Raw genomic sequence first — 19,825 nt, 5'->3', positions numbered from 1 at the left:
AAATCACGAATCAAGCCATTTATACCTACTTTGATAAAAAAAAACGCAAGCCTCTTCAAAACTCATCATAGCAAACTCAAAAAAGAACAGAAAAAAGAAAAAAAAAAAAAAAGGAAGAGAGAAGGCCTAACCAGAAATTCTTAAGAGATTAGGTAGTTGAATTGGCAACTTAATTTATTCAATCTATGGGCTCCCATGAAGAAAAAAGTCTTAATTAATAAGAGTTTGTTGCCAGCATTAGCAAATCAAGTGGGCTGGCAACTTGGTTGTGCTTTGTGCCCTGTGACACTGCAGATCGATTCCCAACTCAGACGAAGCTTGTGGTTCTTAATTTATTCATTTCACTATAATGTCAGTGCTGTAGTAAATTAATCCAACAATTGCAGGTATGATGATAGCAAAATGACTGTTAGTTTTCAGAAAGCTGGTGGACACTGTCATGGCAACCGGCTTCAAAGCCGATCCCTACATGAAAGAAATCCCCCTTTCGAGATTGATGTTAGCTACTAAATACTATTTTAATCTCATAATCCAGACGCATAAGCACAATGACTTATTACCTAAACATATTAAACTTTTCGGATTATGATAATATGCAACCAAAACAAAGTTGGGCTTTAATTCGTTAATCTCCAACTGTGACAAATTATCTCAGTGGGGTGGCACTAAACTCAAGCGAAACCTCACTGTGATGTATGACTAGGAGGAGGGGAGGGAGGCAAACTTGGAAAGGAAGTGCACTTGTGGAAATGGAACTATCTAAATCTCGGCAAAATGTTTGATGGAAGCTCCGTTGGGATGCATAAAAAATCGAATATGCCGAATGTCTTTTAAAAAAAAACACAAAAAAACGAAGGAAAGCATGTGAACCTCTGGTTTTACTATTTTTTTTTTAATATAATGTTCATATCATTATATAAGTCTTTAAGTGTTTGTGAAAGGTTTTCGATTCAATATTTTAGTTCAAAGATTAGGTTATCAATAGGCCAACTTTCCATTAATTAACTCTTTCTACTGTAAAGAGTTGAATTATTAATGCAATATATATATATATATATATATATATATATATATATATATATTTGCTAAAATCCATCCATAGAAAGCTAAGAAATCAAATTGTATTGAGATTTATAGGCCACTTGGCTAAGATTTTTTTTTTAAAAAAAAAACTATCTATATGGGATACGCATGAATATGGGCAATTTTTTTTCCATTTTTTCTTTTCAAATTTTTAATTAACTTATTTACTTAATTTATTATTTTCATGTGGACTCAAGCTAGTATCTCGGTGTACGTACTAATATTTGAATGGAAGTTATTTGTTGACAAAATTAGGGTTTCAGCTTGATCTTCTTGTTTTTTTCTCCTTTATATATTGGCTTTATTGTGGATGATGGAGAAAAGATCCTTCTGCCAGCCCTTTGTTTTTAATCCCCCCAGTATTTAGTATTCTATAGATCTATTTTTGAATTGAAAATAAAATTCTACCCCAGAAAAATAAAAATAAAAAGGAATAACAATGCTTAAATTTGACTCAAGCTCGTAGCTGAATTTTAAAAACAAACTATGCATGAATTCGGAATTTTCCACCAAAATTTCCTTCCAAATGCCTCGAATCAAGAACCTGATACACATTTTCTCCTCTTAATTGAACATTAATTGAGCCATGGTCTTGTAATTCTAAAAAAGAATTAGTCAAATTGAAAAATACACGTTAACTTCACTTGTTTTAGGTCATGATAACCAGGATTAATCCCACGTACTTATCATCATCAATATTGAGCTGAAGTCAACCCAAACCTCGATCAATTCCAGTTGCTTAAACCCTGTTTCACCAGGCCGCCATCTTGCTTAGCTGCCGCCACTACTACCACCGAAGCTAACAATTCAAAGTTTCTAATCAATTCTCTAGTCATCATATCCAGTAGTGATTGTGATATAATTGACATAATTTTTCTTTTTTAAAAAAAGTCAAAAGTTTCAATTTTTATGTAACAAATTTGATATTCTGGTTAACGTTTTGTCATTGTTTTGGGATAAAAAAATAAAATAAAATGCTGGAGACATATTTGTTTATATTTTTTATTTTAAAAATATATAAATTCATTTTTAAAACAATCTCAAAGATAAAATCATTTTATATCTTTATTTTTATTTATTTAATTAAACATGTTTCCGTACTTGCCATGTTTTCCCATAAGCTTTCGTACTATTTCCGTCTCTTCTATGTTTTATTATTTTTAATTATACATAAACGTTGCTCGACCACATATATAATTATTGAAAATCAAAGTCAATGTATACATTGAAAATGAAACACATAGCAAAGATGAAGCAATCCGGCGAAACATTCCACAATCGGCCCGGAGAAATTAACGTGATTTTTTCCGATCCAGCAAAAAATGGGATGAGGGTAGGTTTTGATGTCGACAGCACAAACATGTTGAACCAGACACATTGCCATTATCATTGAAGATGAGGATGATGTCGTTAATTAACACAAAGCATCATGCATGCCTAAAAGAATTGCATTAATTATCACAGTTTAATACTAGATTTAATGAATGATTTGTCACAAAACCACACGAATTAGAGACAATGTTAGTGCTGTAATAAACTCATTTTTTCTGGATCTTATCTCCTTTGTTAATTATGATTCGATTCATCAAACCAATTCTTTTCTATTTATTACAAAACCCTTTCAGTTCGTGTTAATAATCATTAAATAAATAAATAAGTGTTCTTCCGAAACTTCTTTCTTTCTAATTATTAAGAAAAACAAAAACAAAACAAAATAAAACACTCTCCTATCCCGATTTTAGATTCAAATTTAATAAGAGAGATTATATATATAGACACACCCTAAATTATCTCAAAAGCCACACCATTAAACATTATCAAAAGAACAAATATTTAGATGTATGCCATCTTTTAGCCTATAAATAGCGTAATCTCCAATACAAAAATCCATGACTCCCAAAACAAAGCAAAAGAAACTCTTCATCACCATCTTCCATAAAACACTCATTCTTTATCAACCAACCCAATCATCATCAACAACAATCCACTCCAAAAACTTAGTTTCAAAATCTCCAAAACCTCCATTTTCCAACGTCGTATCACTCACCATATTTCCCTCGTGATCCCTTTGAAAAAGTAGCTCGCATTTTACAGTCCTTTCCTTCTCAACTTGCACCCGCACCCTTTTCCCCAACCCTCTCTCTCGAGCTCTCCTCTGTATAAGGGTTGCTGTGATTCATAACATGGATGGTCATGGCAATCACAGAGAGAAAAACAAGAAAGAGAATTCGGACGATGATGGAGAAGAGGAATATGAAGTGGAAGATTTGAAAGACAGGATAAAATCTTCAAGAGGGAGTCGATTTAATTTGATAGAGAAGGAGTTTGGACTCGTTAATAATAATGGGTCGTCGTCGATGACAAGTTGGAGAAGAAAACTGAGTCGTGAATCGGTCATTAATGGTATTCGTTATGTCTCCTCAGGTTTCGTTATCCATCCTGATAATAGGTGAGTCATTTTCTATCCTTAATTAATCTAGTATTCTATAATTAGAAATGTTTCCTTTATCACTATGATTTTTGTTATTAAAAAAATAAATTTATTAAACACTAGTTAGCTTAAATTAATGGACGAGATTCATTAATGCTGTGAATAAAGAGGAAATGTATAGGCTGTTATTTGCTTTGGGTTGGCCTCTTGATTTCTTCACAAGTAAATAAGAAGAAAAAAAATATTTGGTTGAAAAAAAAAAAAATATATATATATATATATAAAATAAATTTATTTTGAGTTTTTATACTTTACGAATATATGTTTTCTTATTCCATTATCTTCTCTATTCTCTAATCTTAAAACAATCTATTATAGTTTAACAAATTTAATAATTATACATAATCATAAGGTCAATAAGCTCACATAATTATATTGTGACGAAAGTGGCTAGCCTTAGCATTGAGTTTTATTCAAAACAATTCATTTTATTTTTTGTTTAAACTTGATAAAGTATAAATTGAATTTAATTGGATCAACTAAATTGGAGCTTTAACACATTAAATTTTAAATCATACGGGTGAATATAAAAAATAATTTCAATCAAAACCTACCTTGGGTTGAGTTTGAATACCAAGACAACTCCACGAGCCAAATCATGGTTTGTATTTAGAAGCTGGTGGGCATAATTGGCCCATCAGGACCGAGGAGGGTCCATTTGTGAACATTGGAATGAGAAGCACATGTAGTCCACCTCTCACGATGGCCTCAGTTGGGTTGTTCATGCCCTATACGCCCTGGTAGGCTTCTCTAGTGCATGAAGGTCATGGACCATTGAGATGGAGCATGCAGTCGCGACAAGTGTGGTGCCCCTAGCTCCTGCCTGGGTTTGATGTGTTGTCATGCCTTTGTTCTTATGTATAGACAGCATAGTTGATGTATTCAGTTCTGCTGTCTTTGTTGTTTTACTGCATTTCATCCAACTATGTTAAGATATATTTCCAGTGATCAGTTGTTGGTCACAGTGAAGAGCACATTGATAATTGTATATGAAGTGCAAAATCAAAGGCACCCTTAAATGGAACACTGTGGTTAAAACAATGCAGGTGGTATCGAGCATGGACAAAATTCATTCTATTATGGGCAGTCTACTCTTCCTTCTTTACACCAATGGAGTTTGGTTTCTTCAGGGGATTACCTGAGAACCTCTTCATATTGGACATTGTTGGACAGGTTGCTTTCCTTCTTGATATCATCTTACAATTCTTCATTGCCTACAGAGATAGTCAGACTTATCGTACGGTCTATAAGCGCACTCCTATTGCTCTTCGGTCAGTTCTCTCATCTTCCATGCATATTTACTGTCATACACATCGTTTCTTTGCTTGCCTTTAGGTTGAAAGCTGTTCAGTGAGATTCATCGATGTTCACTGCCTAAGTAGATACAAGCCTAGTACTTTTTTTTTGGCTTGATTTGGGTCTGCTTCTCTAGCATATTTTGCTAATGTGCGTCACTTATTTCTCTGTTTTTTTTTTCCAGGTATTTGAAATCTCATTTTATCATTGATTTGCTTGCTTGCCTGCCTTGGGACATCATCTACAAGGTATTAGTTTCCTTAGAAGCATGATAGAACATTTTGTTGGCATGCAGAATGAAACTAGTTGAAAAATAATTTGCTGTGTATCATGGATATCTGAAGGCTTGAATGTTGCAATAGTGATCGAGTCTAGGTCTCATAATCATCTTGGGATTTTTTGTTTAATACAGGCTTGTGGACATAGAGAAGAAGTGAGGTATCTCTTATGGATTAGGCTAAGTAGGGTGCGGAAAGTAACTGATTTTTTCCAAAAGATGGAGAAGGATATACGAATAAATTACCTTTTCACAAGGATTGTGAAGCTTATAGTAGTAGAACTCTATTGCACGCACACGGCGGCCTGCATTTTTTATCATTTGGCTACTACTCTTCCATCTTCTCAAGAAGGGTATACTTGGATTGGAAGTTTGAAAATGGGTGATTATAGCTATACAAGCTTCAGGGACATTGATATCTGGAAGCGGTACACAACATCTCTATATTTTGCCGTCATCACTATGGCAACAGTTGGTGAGTTACTTCTTTACTTTAAAGACAGCCTGAATTTTATGGTTTTATCATTTTGTTTATATCACTATATGAATTATCAAATTGATTTGAATTACAACGTTCACTTCCATAACAAAAAGGCGATTAATATTTAATGAGAAAAGGTGAAGTATTGACCTGTGGAATTGATGATGTTGGCTCATATCTGCTGCATAGCTGACGCCTCAAGAGGTATTGTCCCACATTAAGGTTCATAGCCTGGTGGTGTGTTTTGTCATGAGGAGAGAGGTGGTACTAAGAACTTATAATTAAGCCTCGTAATCCCTTATTTCTAGCTGTTGTGGGATATTGGTATCATCAGGGATCCAACAGCATGGTCAAGTAGAGACTTGGAATGTGCTATTTGTATTGTTTCAGAAAGCAGCTGGAATGCCATAATCATTGATGTGTCATCTGTGCGAATCTTCTTAGTTGAGTTTACACTGCTTCATTTTGTTTAGTACTTTTATTTATAATCATCTGTAATGCATAAGGTTCCAGTTAAGTTGGTTGTGTTCTTACATCTACCATGTTTGAAGAGTCTCTCCTGCCGTATACCCAAGTTTTGTTGGGGTCTAAACTACTGTCTAATAAGTCTGCTCTTTTTGCCACAGGGTATGGAGATATACATGCTGTTAACTTGAGGGAAATGATCTTTGTAATGATCTTTGTGTCCTTCGACATGATTCTCGGTGCTTATTTGATCGGAAATATGACAGCATTAATAGTAAAAGGTTCGAAGACAGAAAAGTTCAGGGATAAAATGACAGATCTCATCAAATATATGAATAGAAATAGACTTGGAAAGGACATCCGAAATCAGATCAAAGGCCATGTTCGCTTACAGTATGAGAGTAGCTACACTGAGGCTTCTGCTCTGCAGGATCTCCCCATCTCTATTCGTGCAAAGGTAAAGAACACATCGAGAGATTTCTTCCTTTTCTTTTCAGTTTTTCTTTATAGTATTGGATTTCGCGGATACGAACTTTGAGCTTTAGTTAAAAAGAGGAGTACAGATAACATTGTCTCCTTTTCTAACACTACCGTTTTACAGAAGATTTGTCTCGCTTCTTAAGAGAAGCACGACTTTGTGAAGATAACATTCATTTTCTAAAGATTAGGATGCTGGTTTGGTGCTGGATGAAATGTTCAAATTTGTTTTATGTTTTTCGAACATAAGGGTTAGTTTTGACATTAAGTCATGCATGTGGATTGTTGAATCACTATGTCTGTGGTTCCTCTTCTGCGTTTTTTAGAGTTTGTCCAGAAATTTTAAGCTTATAATAATTTGTTGATTATTCTTTGCAGGTTTCCCAAACTTTGTACACGGAATATATCGAAAAGGTTCCCTTACTTAAGGGTTGCTCTGCAGAATTTATTAATCAAATTGTAAGTCCTTTTTCTCTCGCATTATATTTCATTGATGATAATTGAGATTGAAGATTCAGAAAGTTCCAAATAGTGGAGCAACAATAAAATAGTAAAGCTTAAAATGCTACTTCTTGTTTCTGTGAAATCATGGATTTCATTGCCAAATCACTGTTGCAAGTTAAAGTTAAATTAAATCTTGACATCATTGATGGTCACAATCTGTACTAGGCTCGGGCTTTGTTGTACTTTCAGGAATAATCTATCTTTTTGTACCATGTTGCATGGTGATGAACATGAGAGGTGGACTTGACTTGACATGCTTTTGAAATCTTCCTCTTGTTTCTTTTGCTTCGAACAGGTCAATCTTCCTCACCAGTGCATTGCTTAGTCCACCTTGCTCATATGCAAATACTTGTTATTTCTCTTACTCTGTGCCACTAAAAAATTCTCATACATTATTCTCCATGTTGTATGTTTTGTGTTGCAATACTACTCATCCATTATAGGAGCCACACCTCTTAGGTTCTCATATTTCCATTTCTTTTGTTCTTGCAGGTCATCAGGCTTCACGAGGAGTTTTTTCTCCCTGGAGAAGTAATTATGGAGCAGGGAAATGTGGTAGATCAACTTTACTTTGTCTGTCATGGTGTGCTGGTACGATTCTGTATCCAACTGTCACTAAGTTTCATTATATGATACGATTCGTTAAAACTATGGTGACGCTTTCATATATAGCCTCTCATTAACTGGGAATAATGTTGTAGACATGCTGTTATTTCTATGATTCGGCTATTGGATCAACTTTTGTGTTTTTGAGTGGTTTGCATAGGATACGTACCTTCATGTTTTCAACACATAAGCATGATCACTTCCTTCTTTCTCCTGGGTGCAGGAAGAGGTTGGGATAGGGCAGGATGGATCAGAAGAAACTGTCAAACTCTTGCCACCTAACAGCTCATTTGGAGAAATTTCTATCCTTTGCAACATCCCCCAGCCTTATACTGTTAGAGTTTGTGAATTATGTCGGCTTCTACGGATCGATAAACAATCTTTCTCAAACATACTAGAAATTTACTTTTACGATGGACGCAAAATTTTGGACAACCTTTTAGAGGTAATTCAACTCTGTTAATATGCACCTTCTTCTAACTCATATTCATGTTTTTATTTTCCTTCCATATCATTGTGAAACCAGTATCAGATTATTGATATAGGTCTATATTTGAAGTTAAGGGATTATTTGCATGTTCATTAAGAGTCTAAATCAAGGAAATTTGACAGGGGAAAGAATCTAATCTTCGAGATAAGCAATTGGAATCAGATATTACATTTCATATTGGAAAGCAAGAAGCTGAACTTGCTTTGAGGGTTAATAGTGCAGCTTATCATGGAGACCTTTATCAGCTGAAGGGCTTCATCCGAGCAGGAGCTGATCCCAATAGAACAGATTATGATGGAAGATCACCCTTGGTATGGGAAACGCTGATCAAGTATATGACTGCTCTCATTTTACTTCATTTCTTATCATTTTTTGTGTTGTCTAAATCATTAAAAAAAAAAAAAAAAAACACCTCTAATGCTGGTACATTTCATGTGGCTTATTACCAGAGGTGGGTGAGCTTTCATATCATATTTTGTGCCATACAACTGCAAAAGTGTGATTGTCTTTTTTCCTTTTTAATAATTTTTTTTGCTTCTAAGCTACTTTCTCCAGTACTTGAGCAAATTTATATTTTGTAAAGGTAGATTAAGAGAGTGAAAGAAATGCTTTATCTGAAACTAGCATTGTTTCCAACAGCATCTTGCAGCATCTAGAGGTTATGAAGATATCACACTTTTCCTTATTCAAGAAGGAGTTGACATTAACATCAAAGGTAATTTGCTTATATTAGTGGTTTGATGTCTTACTGACGAATTTAAATTGATAATATTATATAATTATTTTACAGATAAATTTGGAAACACCCCCTTGTTGGAAGCTATAAAGAATGGACATGATCGAGTTGAGTCTTTACTTTTTAAACAAGGGGCTATCTTGAACATAGATGATGCTGGTAGTGTTCTGTGTAGAGCTGTTGCAAGAGGGGATTCAGATTTTCTTAAAAGAATTTTGTCCAATGGAATTGATCCAAACTCTAAAGACTACGATCATCGAACTCCACTTCATGTAGCTGCTTCAGAAGGATTATATTTGATGGCGAAGCTGCTGATAGAAGCTGGAGCTAGTGTTTGCTCAAAGGACAGGTAGGCCTGATATTCATTTTGCTCATCAGTCATTTCGTAACTAGACCTGCTTTTATAGCATTGATCTACTTTGAGGGTTAATATAGGCTTATTAGTAGATGAATAAAGCAAAGGTCTGGCGTTTCTGCAATTAGAATGGAAAGGAAAAGAGAATTTGGAAAATTACCAAAACAAAGGATTCTTTTATTGAAGCTTTTCCTCAGATTTTTGTTTCCTCTCCCTGTCTTCCTAGGGTTCAAATAGTGGCAAACAGGGCAGTATTTAACTTACATGTTACAATCACATGGAGAGACACTTTGTGTGTTATAATCAGTTTTAGAGAATGAGTACATTGTTCTGATCACCGACCTCTTCTTTGCCTATTTCAACTCCATAGATGGGGCAACACTCCACTTGACGACGGCCGGATGTGTGGGAGCAAGAAATTGATCAAGCTGCTAGAAGAAGCAAAATCTTCTCAGAAATTGGAATTCCATTATAGCACCCATGAGACCACAGGTATTTCTAATACTCTGTGGACAGCTTCTATTATGCTCATAGAAACTGAAATTTTCTTGATTCACATGACCAAAAAGCTGGCAAAATGGATTCCAAACAGATTGTTGAGAAAAGATTTATTAAATAATTATAAAAAAGAATAATTAATATAATGCTAATGTAAAGAACTGTCTGTGAGGAAAAGATTTAGTTGAAAATTTTAAGAACAGTGGTCAAATTTAAGGGAGAGGGCTGTGTAGGATGGTTCGGTCTGCTCAAGGATGTCATGCTTATTTTATGTAGATGCACTGAACCAGACTTGAATTTTGAACTGGGATGATTTCTCCAATCATATCTTGATTGGGTAGTCTAAAATGTATGATATAGAACATGATTGTTCTGCTTGAACCTTGTCTTCTTTACGGGTCCGACACATTGGTCGAATGTATCTGAATGAAGCAATTGTTGGAGATTGATCTAGCAACTCAAACATTTGAGATGCCTATCACAGAGAAGAGATGGGCATCTCTTATTGTTAATGCTTGAATTTAGATGCCTAAGAACAGGATATATATTTTGTCTTAGTAAAGTTAATGACAACTACTGTTGCCAATTGCAGAAAAAGTACTCCCAAAGAAATGTACAATTTTCCCTTTCCATCCACGGGCAGAAGAACAGAGAAGACCTGGAGTGGTGTTATGGGTCCCAAACACCATGGAAGAGCTTGTAAAAGCAGCATCAGAGCAGCTACAGTTTCCTGATGGTTCTTGTATATTATCAGAAGATGCAGGTAAAATTCTTGATGTAAACATGATTGATGATGGCCAGAAGTTGTATCTAACTAGTGATCAAACACATTAATCATCTTGAATGTTGTACAGTATTGTAGCCTAGTTTTGTATCATCTCTGTATCTGAGTTCTTGGTCCTGCTGCAAGCCTACATTCATAGAAGTTAAATAAATGCTTCTCATATTCATTAGAATTTCAGATTCTGCAAGGATATGCTTCAAAGACTTCATTCTATGCGCTGAGGTTTACACTAGATAACATGGCAATAGCAACATTTAAGCCTTTGGAAACTTCTTTCAATAGCAGTTGGCACCAAAACTCTTCAAGAACATCACTAAATATGTTGTTCTGTGCCATAATTACAATTACCAGTACTGACAGAGTTAAGAACACTATTAACAAGTAAAACACAGGTCACTCATGAGAAAAATAAAATAGGAACCTCTTACTGTAGTGCAAAGCTGCTAAAGCCCAAAGTGAAGAATACTCTTATCCCATCTACCCAGAAATATTATCTTAATCAGTCGAGGAAATAAGCAGAAAAGCTCTTCTGCAAGTTTAAGTTCGTGTGGAGTACTAGTGTTAAAATAACAAGACGACGACTTGTTCAACCAATCTGCATATTTTACATTTCACTCTCAGTACATCAAAGAAATTTATTACACGGATTCAGTTGAAATGAAGCTTTCAACTTCACTAATTAGTATTAAACACGATCATGCATTAACTTTGCTACCCTCTAGTTATTTCTAGAAAACCGGCACACAAGTGCATGGTTGGATATCACAAGGTTACATGGCCAATTGACCAGTATGGCATGCCACAATAGTAGATACTATTAAGCTATCTTCAACGAGGTTCAGTAGAGATACAAAAATCTGCTATGCTCCACGGACGTGTTGAATTTGCTGGAAATGCTTCTGGGCTGCTCTGTTACTAGCTGCTGCTTGATGATCATTGACCTCATCTCTCAACAAGGCAGTATCACGAGTCACTGCTGCACTTGCTGATGTTGAGTCATAAGATCTGAAAAGGTGAAAAAGAGTTCCTACTACGCATCCCAAAAGGGGAATAGAAGAACATATTTCTATGGCTTGCCTGACATCCATAACCATAGCTTTTGTTTGCTGATCAAAATTTGGTGCCCTAAATAACAAGAAAGACTTTTTGATCGAAATGCTCAGAAAGACTTTGGGAGAAGCTAGGATGTAGGGTTTTAGAGTGAAGGTATTGAAACATCTCCTATGTGTATACACACACACACACACACACTACAATGCGTGGATATCAAGTCACAAAGAGACGCAATATTCTTGCAAAAATGTCAAGCCTACAAAAACTGACTAGGTGGAAACCCAAGTGAAGAAACACACGACTTGACCTCCACAACATAGGAATTTTCAAATTTTCCATTGGATGTAAATGTGGCAAGCTCTCCCATTTGTTACCTTTCTATCATTGCATGCCGACTACTTCATCTCATGACTACTTAGACTGGCAGGTGAAAAAAATAATTAACGCTTAATTAAAGAAGGAGATTAGTAAGAAATCATTCTTGAGAGGAGCTTGAATACGTTTTTGACGTGGGCAAAAGACAGATACCAAACATTCAAATCTAACTTCATAAATTTCTTGGCAATTTCGTATGTCGTAAACTTTATCCTTTGTTTAATTGCTTTGATTATTTTACGATGAAGTGAATGAGATTAATTTCCTATAATATGATTTGCACTTTGACTTTTCCACATGATCTTTGTATGGCTTTATATTTTTTAAAGGTGTGTCTCGATCCAAGCTTGGTGTTTACATGATCACCACATATAGAATTTATGGTGTCTGTAATTTTGGAATAAATTCTGGCTTGCCTCCCACATTAAAGTGCTGATTATGTAATCATTATCCATGAAGTTAGATAATCATATGTATTGTGTTGCCTTTAACATGTCATGTGTTATTTTTGTAAATATATTTTGATATTTTTGATATATTGATTTTAAAAATTAAAAAAAATTATTTTAATATATTTTTAAAATAGCATACGACAATATTTGTTTTTACTGTTGAACCGTGTTTTTTAAAAAAATTTAGTTTTATTTTGTTTTTTAAATTATTTTTTTATATTTTTAAATTATTTTGATATGCTGATATCAAAAATTAATTTTAAAAAATAAAAAATATATATTTTATTTTTAAACAAAAAATATTTTAAAAAACAATTTATATCAATAATTAATTATTGTATTTAACTCTTTAAGAAAATAATTAATCTAAATATATCAAGTTTGGCCCATCATGTTGTGGCCCATCTCCAAAACAATACGAGTACCAAGCAAGACACTGTTCGAAATCAGATTCTCACCATCCAGCCGCCGCACCTCTAACTACCTTAACCGTCAAATCGGAATCCAACAGTCCAGATTAATCCTAACAAACCAAAGCCTATAAAGTGTCCATAATACCCCTGATCCAACACTCAGAGAACCCAAACAAACAGTAAGATCTCTCCTCAACAAGAACATTATCGTCCAAATATACATTTTTTCAAAATTTCCAGCGGGAAGTAACTAACAAACTCCCCATACTGTTGAGAGAGTCCCTCTTGTATCTCTCTCGATTACTCTTTTAGCAAGAGAAAACTTAAAGAACCAGAAACATTGCTGAAAGAGGGAGAGAGGACCAAAGTGGGTTTTCATTGAAAATGTCAATACCAAATCTTGAAAATTGCAAGAAAAGGAAAAGATGGCCAAAACTCTACGATTTCAACACATTTTGTGAACCGGATTGCCCCATTAATCCTAGGGGTCCTTTCCGCGATAACATGCGGCTTTTTCTTCAACAATGTGCAGAACCTGAAGATTATAAAGTAGAGGGCATGTCCATTTGGTGTACTTTGCTTGTTATTGAAAGTAAAAACTTTGTTGTTCCACTTTACACCATTGAAGAAGATGTTAAGGAGTCAGTTAGACCCTTTTGTGATCTGTGCAGATGCAACGGTAAAGCCTGAATCTTTTGCTTTTTTTATTGTTTATGTGATTTCTGAATTGGGTTTTGGTTTTTGTTCGTGAAATTGAGTTTCTTTGATTGCGTTTTGTAATGGGATTTTGTTGCTTTTGGGTTCGGGATTTTGGATTTGAGAAATGTAGTGGTTTCTGTGTTAGATTTTGGAAATTTAGTTTGTGTTCTATGATGAGTTTTCTATGTTTTTGGATTCGTGGCTTGAGAAAGTCGGTATCTTTTGATTAATTGGTAGGTTAATTTGAGATTTGGATCTTAATCTTGGGATTGATGTTTTATTCCTATTCATATTCTGCTGAATTTGATTCTATGGAGCTTGAAATGGCTAATCCTGACCTGGGGTTTTCTGTATGATTAATTTCTGGTACCTTACATTGGATTTTTTGCTATTCTTATCTGGGGTTCTTCAGTTATGGCTATTGTAGTTTCCTGGTTAAAATTCTTCTGTGTTTGATTTTAATTCATTGTCAATATGTGGTTTAGGTTGGAGTCACAATTCTGTTTCCAAAAGAAAGTATCATATGATAATACCAGTTGATAGCGAGTGGAGTCAGAAATTGGAGGATGGCGTTTGTGATCTACAGACACATCTCTTGCATGGGTTGATTCACTGTAATGGTTTTGGTCATTTACTATGCATAAATGGGAGAGAAGGGGGTTCCAAGTATCTTTGTGGCCGGGAAATCATGGATCTTTGGGATCGTATTTGTGCAAGTCTTCGAACTAGGTAATCACAATTTGTACTGAAATTCAGGTTTTTTTGTAGTTAAGCAGTGGCTTAATGGAATCTCAATTTTAGAAATTTCCTTTCTTTTTTAGGAAAATCACTGTTGAGGATGTATCAAAGAAGCGGTCCATGGATCTTCGCCTTCTTTATGGGATTGCATATGGACATCCATGGTTTGGTAGATGGGGATACAAGTTTTGCCATGGAAGCTTTGGTGTGACAGAGCCCATATACTTCAAAGCAATTGAAATTCTGAGCTCTATGGAACTTGAGAAGATCATTCAAGATTTCAGTGACACGAGCCTAAGCAAAAGCATAAAGCAGATAATTCACTACTACAAAGACCTGAGTCCAACCCAGCTGATCACATTCAAAGATCTTCTTCGTTTCATGCTTGCCATCAGATCCTGTCCCTGTGTATGGAAGAAACAAAGCATGACTGCCACCACCACTTCAAAGCCTCCTATCAATATTGTTCTCCGGAGAAAGCCACTCATAAAGGAGAAATGTATGAAGTACAGAAATTTTAGCTCGTTGGTTGGTACAATGGACAGCAGATGGCCTACAAGAAGACTGCAATATGCAGCTGAAGTGATTGTGGATGCATTGAAAGCAAAGAAGGAGGACAAACACAGTCAAGAAGGAATGACTAGACAAGACGTGAGAGATGCAGCTCGAATGCACATTGGTGATACAGGCTTGCTTGATTATGTTCTGAAATCAATGAACAATGTGGTTGTTGGAAAGTATGTTGTCCAGCGGGCAGTTAACCCAAAAACAAGGATTCTTGAATACTCAATTGACGAGTTTGGCGACGGGATTATCCCTGTCAAGTCTGAACCAGAATCTGAAACAGTTCCGGCACAACCTCTTTTGCCTGGAGCTGATGTTAATGCTGATGTGGTCTTTGTATACGAGAATGTGCTGTTTAACTACCCAGAATCAGAATTGGTTGAAGTAGCAACTCAGGCAATTCTAGACAGCAAGCATTTTGTGAAGGAGTGGCCTTTTAGGGTTGAGAATGACCAGCTGTTGAGTTTCATATGCCAAGTGATGCCAACTTGGAATGATCTTGAAGCTAAATTTCACAGGAAAGCTCCTCCTGGCGAGATTATCGTGCTTCCATTGCATGCTTCTGTGCTGGAACTAAAGCAAGAAGCAGAAAGTGCATTGCGAGACACATACTGCATGCTGGAGAGGTTTGTTGTTATAGAGATAGAACACATGGAAAACCTAGATGATAAGGACTTGCTGTGTAAATTTGTCGAATCCGGTGCAGAGATTTTTGTGAAAGGGTATGGCATGGACATAAATTCTCAGTTGAGGTATGAAGGTGGGTCAGATAACTGGAAAGTAAGATGTGAATGTGGGGCTTGTGACGATGATGGGGAGAGAATGGTAGAATGTGACATTTGTGAGGTGTGGCAACACACACGCTGCAATGGAATTGATGATGCTGATACAGTACCACAATTGTTCATTTGTTCTGGATGCTGTGATTCTCTACTGCCAGGGAAAACTGAAACTCACCAGAGATTTGAGAGTTCTGATGATTTGTTGATGATTCCTGCAGCAATTGGATATGGAGCAGAGGCTGCAGAGCCTTTTTACGAAGGTACAAATCTCTCTTTCTATGGTTCTCTGAGTCTGCAAAATTTTGCTGGTATACAGAGTAGTTTGGATTACTTTTTTTCTTCTGATGATTTGTTGATGATTCCTGCAGCAATTGGATATGGAGCAGAGGCTGCAGAGCCTTTTTACCAAGGTACAAATCTCTCTTTCTATGGTTCTCTGAGTCTGCAATAGTTTGCTGGTATACAGAGTAGTTTGGATTACTTTTTTTCTTCCTAGTGCACAACTATGGGGCAAATTAGAAAGTGGGAAGAATCCAGATTGTCAGTTTTTGGTGGTTTAATAACGAACTGGCCTGGTGCCTTTGTTTGGGTGCTTGATTAGAGTTCCAATATTTTTCAAAAAAAGAAAAGAAATAACTGCTGAAGATTTCTCAACTTATAATTAACTATTGATTGAATCAAGGTTAATATTTGTCATGTTTGCAGCTTGAATGCGCTTTGACAATGACGCTTTGGTTGATATGAGCTGAAATATCAATGAACAGTGTTGGAAGGTATATTCCAGCCAGCCTCTAGTGCCTGGAGCTGATATCTATGCTGATGTGGTTTTTTATAAATGATGATGAACTTTTCGACAACCCAGAATCAGAAATTGGTTCAATCAGCAACCCAGGCGATTTAGGACATCAAGGAATTCCACTGATCAATGAGTGTTAGGTAAGGACTAACATGCTTTTATATGGTCTTTTTTTTATACCTTAACCTGAGAATCACACAGCATGATTCTTGTACACAAACAACATGAAAGAGGTTTTGTACAATTTGTAAGTGGATGATACAAAATAAAATGCAAAGGATACAGAATGAGATTGGCTACGTGTTCTTTTGTGGATGACAAGTGATGGCCTTCTTTTCAAATCTCTGACTCACGTACAGATTAGCATACAGATTATTTCGAACCATAAGAATGGTTGCAACTTTTCGATGATGCAGGGAACTAGACAAATTGTCTGGTATAATTCGCATTTCTTGTCATATGCATATTCAGGTGCAGAATATATTTACCACTCACATGTTCATCCAACAAGCTAACAAGCCCTATCTAACCTTGAGCTTGGTTTGAGCACCTTAAACTCAATATGTTGCTATTTCAATCATAAAAGTTTCGTGCATTCCCCGATTTAGTACTGCAAATATAGTGCTGGCCAACTTAATTCCTATTGTTTTTGTTCGCTACATATTTGAACACATTGTTTTCAAGCTTTTGCAGTTACAAGCTTCTTTTGAAATAGATACAATCCCTAGCATAACACTTAAAGAAGTAAATACAGCCCTATCTCCCGCTTCTGTTTGCTACACATTTTCTGTCAATTGTACGAATTTATTGCTGAGAGAATGCTATTAATCAATATGCATAATTCATTCTCGAAGCCCTAACAGTTTCTTTCTTGCATAAATCTGTAGTTTAATAATCACTGCAGTAGTTATTCCCCATGATATATGTACTGTGCACACCAGGAATTTGTGCAGGCTGCAAAGATCATTCTCTTTGGTCAATATTTTTTCCTTTCTGTAAATGCCTTCACTGTTTCAAGATGGAGAGCAGTCATAATCTATCTGATACTTCTTCGTCTTCTTATGGTTAGCTTTGAAGAGCCTGTAAAATGCCACCCCTGCTACTAAATCACCTAATTCTGTTAATTATGAGATGTTGACTGTGTTTTCGCAAATCTTTCACCTGTAACTTATTACATTTTATTGTTTCTGAAATAATAGTTCTGTCAATTGCTAGCAACTTGTACAATACCACCTATGGACTACATCATGAACCATGAATATATATTATCTTAGTTGCCTGTTGCTACTGCATCATTGCTGTGGTATTATCACATTGTCATTGCTGCTATTCTAGTTCCTGCATGCACTAAGGATGCCGTGAGGCCATTCTATTGACACTTCCCCATGTTTAAAAAATTTGGGGATTTAAGCATTTGATGCTATGAAAACCTTTACGATTAAGAAACAACCTGAATAATATGTTAGCATAACCAAACATATAGCTATTGTGACAAAAAGAAACGGAACCAGAGTACATATTACCTAAAATTAAAAGCAAAAAAAGAAAAGAAAATGTACCATTCACATTATTCATGCTCTGATAAGATCCCTCATTAAATTTCTCCAAAATAAAATAAACAAAAGAAAAGTTTAAATAACAAAGACTAATAAAGAAATTAAATTACTAGCAAATTTAAATCACCAAGAATTCTTCAATGGCTTCTCTAACAAAGCTGAGAGGTACATTTCTCTAAGCTCTGCTCCGCGATCAAGCTTTTTGCCCACCACCCATTTCAACTTGATGAATCCAACGCTCTCAATGAGTGGCTTGTAAACATCCAAAAATTGATCTTCCACGCAGAAGAAATGATCAAGCCAAAACAGCCCGCCAGGCCTAAGCACTCTATAGATATCAAACATCAAGAAATGAAGCAAAGTTGAAGGAATCCAGTTACTCAAAACATGCATAGAGTGAACAATGTCCAAAGTGTTGTCAAAGAATGGTAGCCTTTGTGATATGCTTATGTACAAAGGCATAACACCTCTTGAAGCAATGAAGTTGTTGAAGGGACCATTCAAGTTCATTGAAGTTGTTATAATGGTGATGTTCCTTTCCCTCATCCTTACAGCAAATGTAGCCACACCACCACCAATGTCTAGCCCAATTCGGATTGTTCCGGGCTTCTTTGTTGCAAGAACTTCATCGATTGTGAAATCAAGTGACCCTTCAATGCTTTGTCTTGAAGCCCACCTATTCATTTCTCTACCGTGTAAATCAAAGCAGTCTTTACAATCATCAAAACCCTTTTGAGTTTTCACTCTGTTGATTAGACAAGTGTAGTCCTTGCAAGTATAAGCTGTCCACACAACTGAAGAATTTGGTGGGGTAGTCCAAAGACTAGTTGGAAGCGGGTAGGGCTCAACATAGTCAGGCTGAGCAGCAGGGCGGCAACGGCGGCGAGGGAGAGGTTCACAGCCTTTGAGGAGGAGTTTTTGTGCAAATAGTTCATCATCAGGACAGGATCCATTAACTTTGTAGGACATAAAACGACTAAGTTCATCAGGAAACCGAGTGCAGGCTTGGCCTACAGAAGGATAGAAGGTATCAGAATCAAAATTTGTGTTGAAACCAAGTGGGAGAACTTGGCCTGAAGAGAAGGCAAGAAATTCTGATGGGAGGTCTATTGTTGCTTGTGGGGTATCAGGATTTCCTGTGCCATCTGAGTCAGTAGTGCTGGGACTACTTCTTTTAGTGAATGTGGTGGTACTTGAGATGGGGTTGAGAGAGCAGGAAGAGGAGGAGTAGAAGGTAGAGGAGATGAATAGAGTGAGGAGATTTGTTGACAAGAGAAGGAAGAGGTAGAAGAGATTGGTGGAGAGAGACTTGGGTTGATTAGGAGAATCCATTTTGGGGGTTTTGGTTTACTTTTGATCTTCCTAACCAATCACTTTGTGTTGAAGCTAATAGCAGTGACTTAGTGAGGTTTAGAGTAGGAAATGGGCATGGCGTTCCAATCTATCTAGATGTTCCTAGGGCATTTAGAACAAAAAAAGAAAAAAAAAGTAGTAGATAGACCTGATAAATAAACAATAAGGTTTCCAATGACATGGATCCATAGTCAAATAACATGGATGGTTTAATCTAGGGGAAGCTCATTGATGTCACCATCTTGAATATATTTCATGAAGCAACATAATGATATACCAGTGTAGCAGGTGAAATGTCATCAACGAGAGATGCTCTATGAAGTCAAACTTCATAAAATAGTGCTGCTGCTGCAGCTGCTTCTGCTGCAGCCTGGTTCTTATAAACTGTGATTTGAGACCTTGGAGAGATGTAAAGGTAGAATGATTGTGGCTCCGTATGAACATGGAGTAGGCAAATTTGAGGCCTGTAAGGCTAGAAAGGTACCAAGGAATTCAATGATC

General features: G+C 36.0%; 3 protein-coding genes across 4 annotated transcripts; 2 read left to right on the top strand and 1 right to left on the bottom strand.

Moving 5' to 3' along the window:
• The first annotated feature begins 2,899 nt into the window (after nt 1-2,899).
• Nucleotides 2,900-10,715, top strand: LOC133670993 (potassium channel SKOR-like). 2 transcript variants are annotated; one of them, XM_062091604.1, is made up of 13 exons: nt 2,901-3,532; nt 4,621-4,845; nt 5,055-5,118; nt 5,283-5,622; nt 6,255-6,550; nt 6,949-7,029; nt 7,567-7,665; nt 7,904-8,125; nt 8,293-8,481; nt 8,810-8,885; nt 8,961-9,255; nt 9,632-9,753; nt 10,352-10,715. In XM_062091604.1, the coding sequence occupies exons 1-13, from the start codon at nt 3,267-3,269 to the stop codon at nt 10,591-10,593; spliced, it is 2,517 nt and encodes an 838-aa protein (XP_061947588.1). In that variant the 5' UTR covers nt 2,901-3,266; the 3' UTR covers nt 10,594-10,715. The 2 variants fall into 2 exon arrangements, with proteins under 2 accessions (XP_061947589.1, XP_061947588.1); XM_062091605.1 differs by lacking the exons at nt 9,632-9,753; nt 10,352-10,715 and having other exon boundaries at nt 2,900-3,532; nt 8,293-8,501; nt 8,961-9,108.
• A 2,362-nt stretch (nt 10,716-13,077) lies between these two features.
• LOC133671125 (PHD finger protein MALE MEIOCYTE DEATH 1) lies at nt 13,078-16,714 on the top strand. The gene is made up of 5 exons (XM_062091775.1): nt 13,078-13,515; nt 14,021-14,264; nt 14,357-15,879; nt 15,988-16,029; nt 16,325-16,714. Exons 1-5 carry the CDS (start codon nt 13,221-13,223, stop codon nt 16,327-16,329), a joined length of 2,109 nt encoding a protein of 702 aa, XP_061947759.1. The 5' UTR covers nt 13,078-13,220; the 3' UTR covers nt 16,330-16,714.
• Nucleotides 16,715-17,959: 1,245 nt separating this feature from the next.
• On the bottom strand, nt 17,960-19,820 carry LOC133671605 (probable methyltransferase At1g29790). The gene has a single exon (XM_062092403.1). The coding sequence runs from the start codon at nt 19,301-19,303 to the stop codon at nt 18,095-18,097; it is 1,209 nt and encodes a 402-aa protein (XP_061948387.1). The 5' UTR covers nt 19,304-19,820; the 3' UTR covers nt 17,960-18,094.
• Nucleotides 19,821-19,825: the final 5 nt, after the last annotated feature.

This window comes from Populus nigra, chromosome 13 (genome assembly GCF_951802175.1).
Source record: "Populus nigra chromosome 13, ddPopNigr1.1, whole genome shotgun sequence".
Taxonomy (NCBI): Eukaryota; Viridiplantae; Streptophyta; class Magnoliopsida; order Malpighiales; family Salicaceae; genus Populus; species Populus nigra.
The sequence above is the reverse complement of the archived record's forward strand: the minus strand, read 5'-3'. Positions and strand labels throughout refer to the sequence as shown.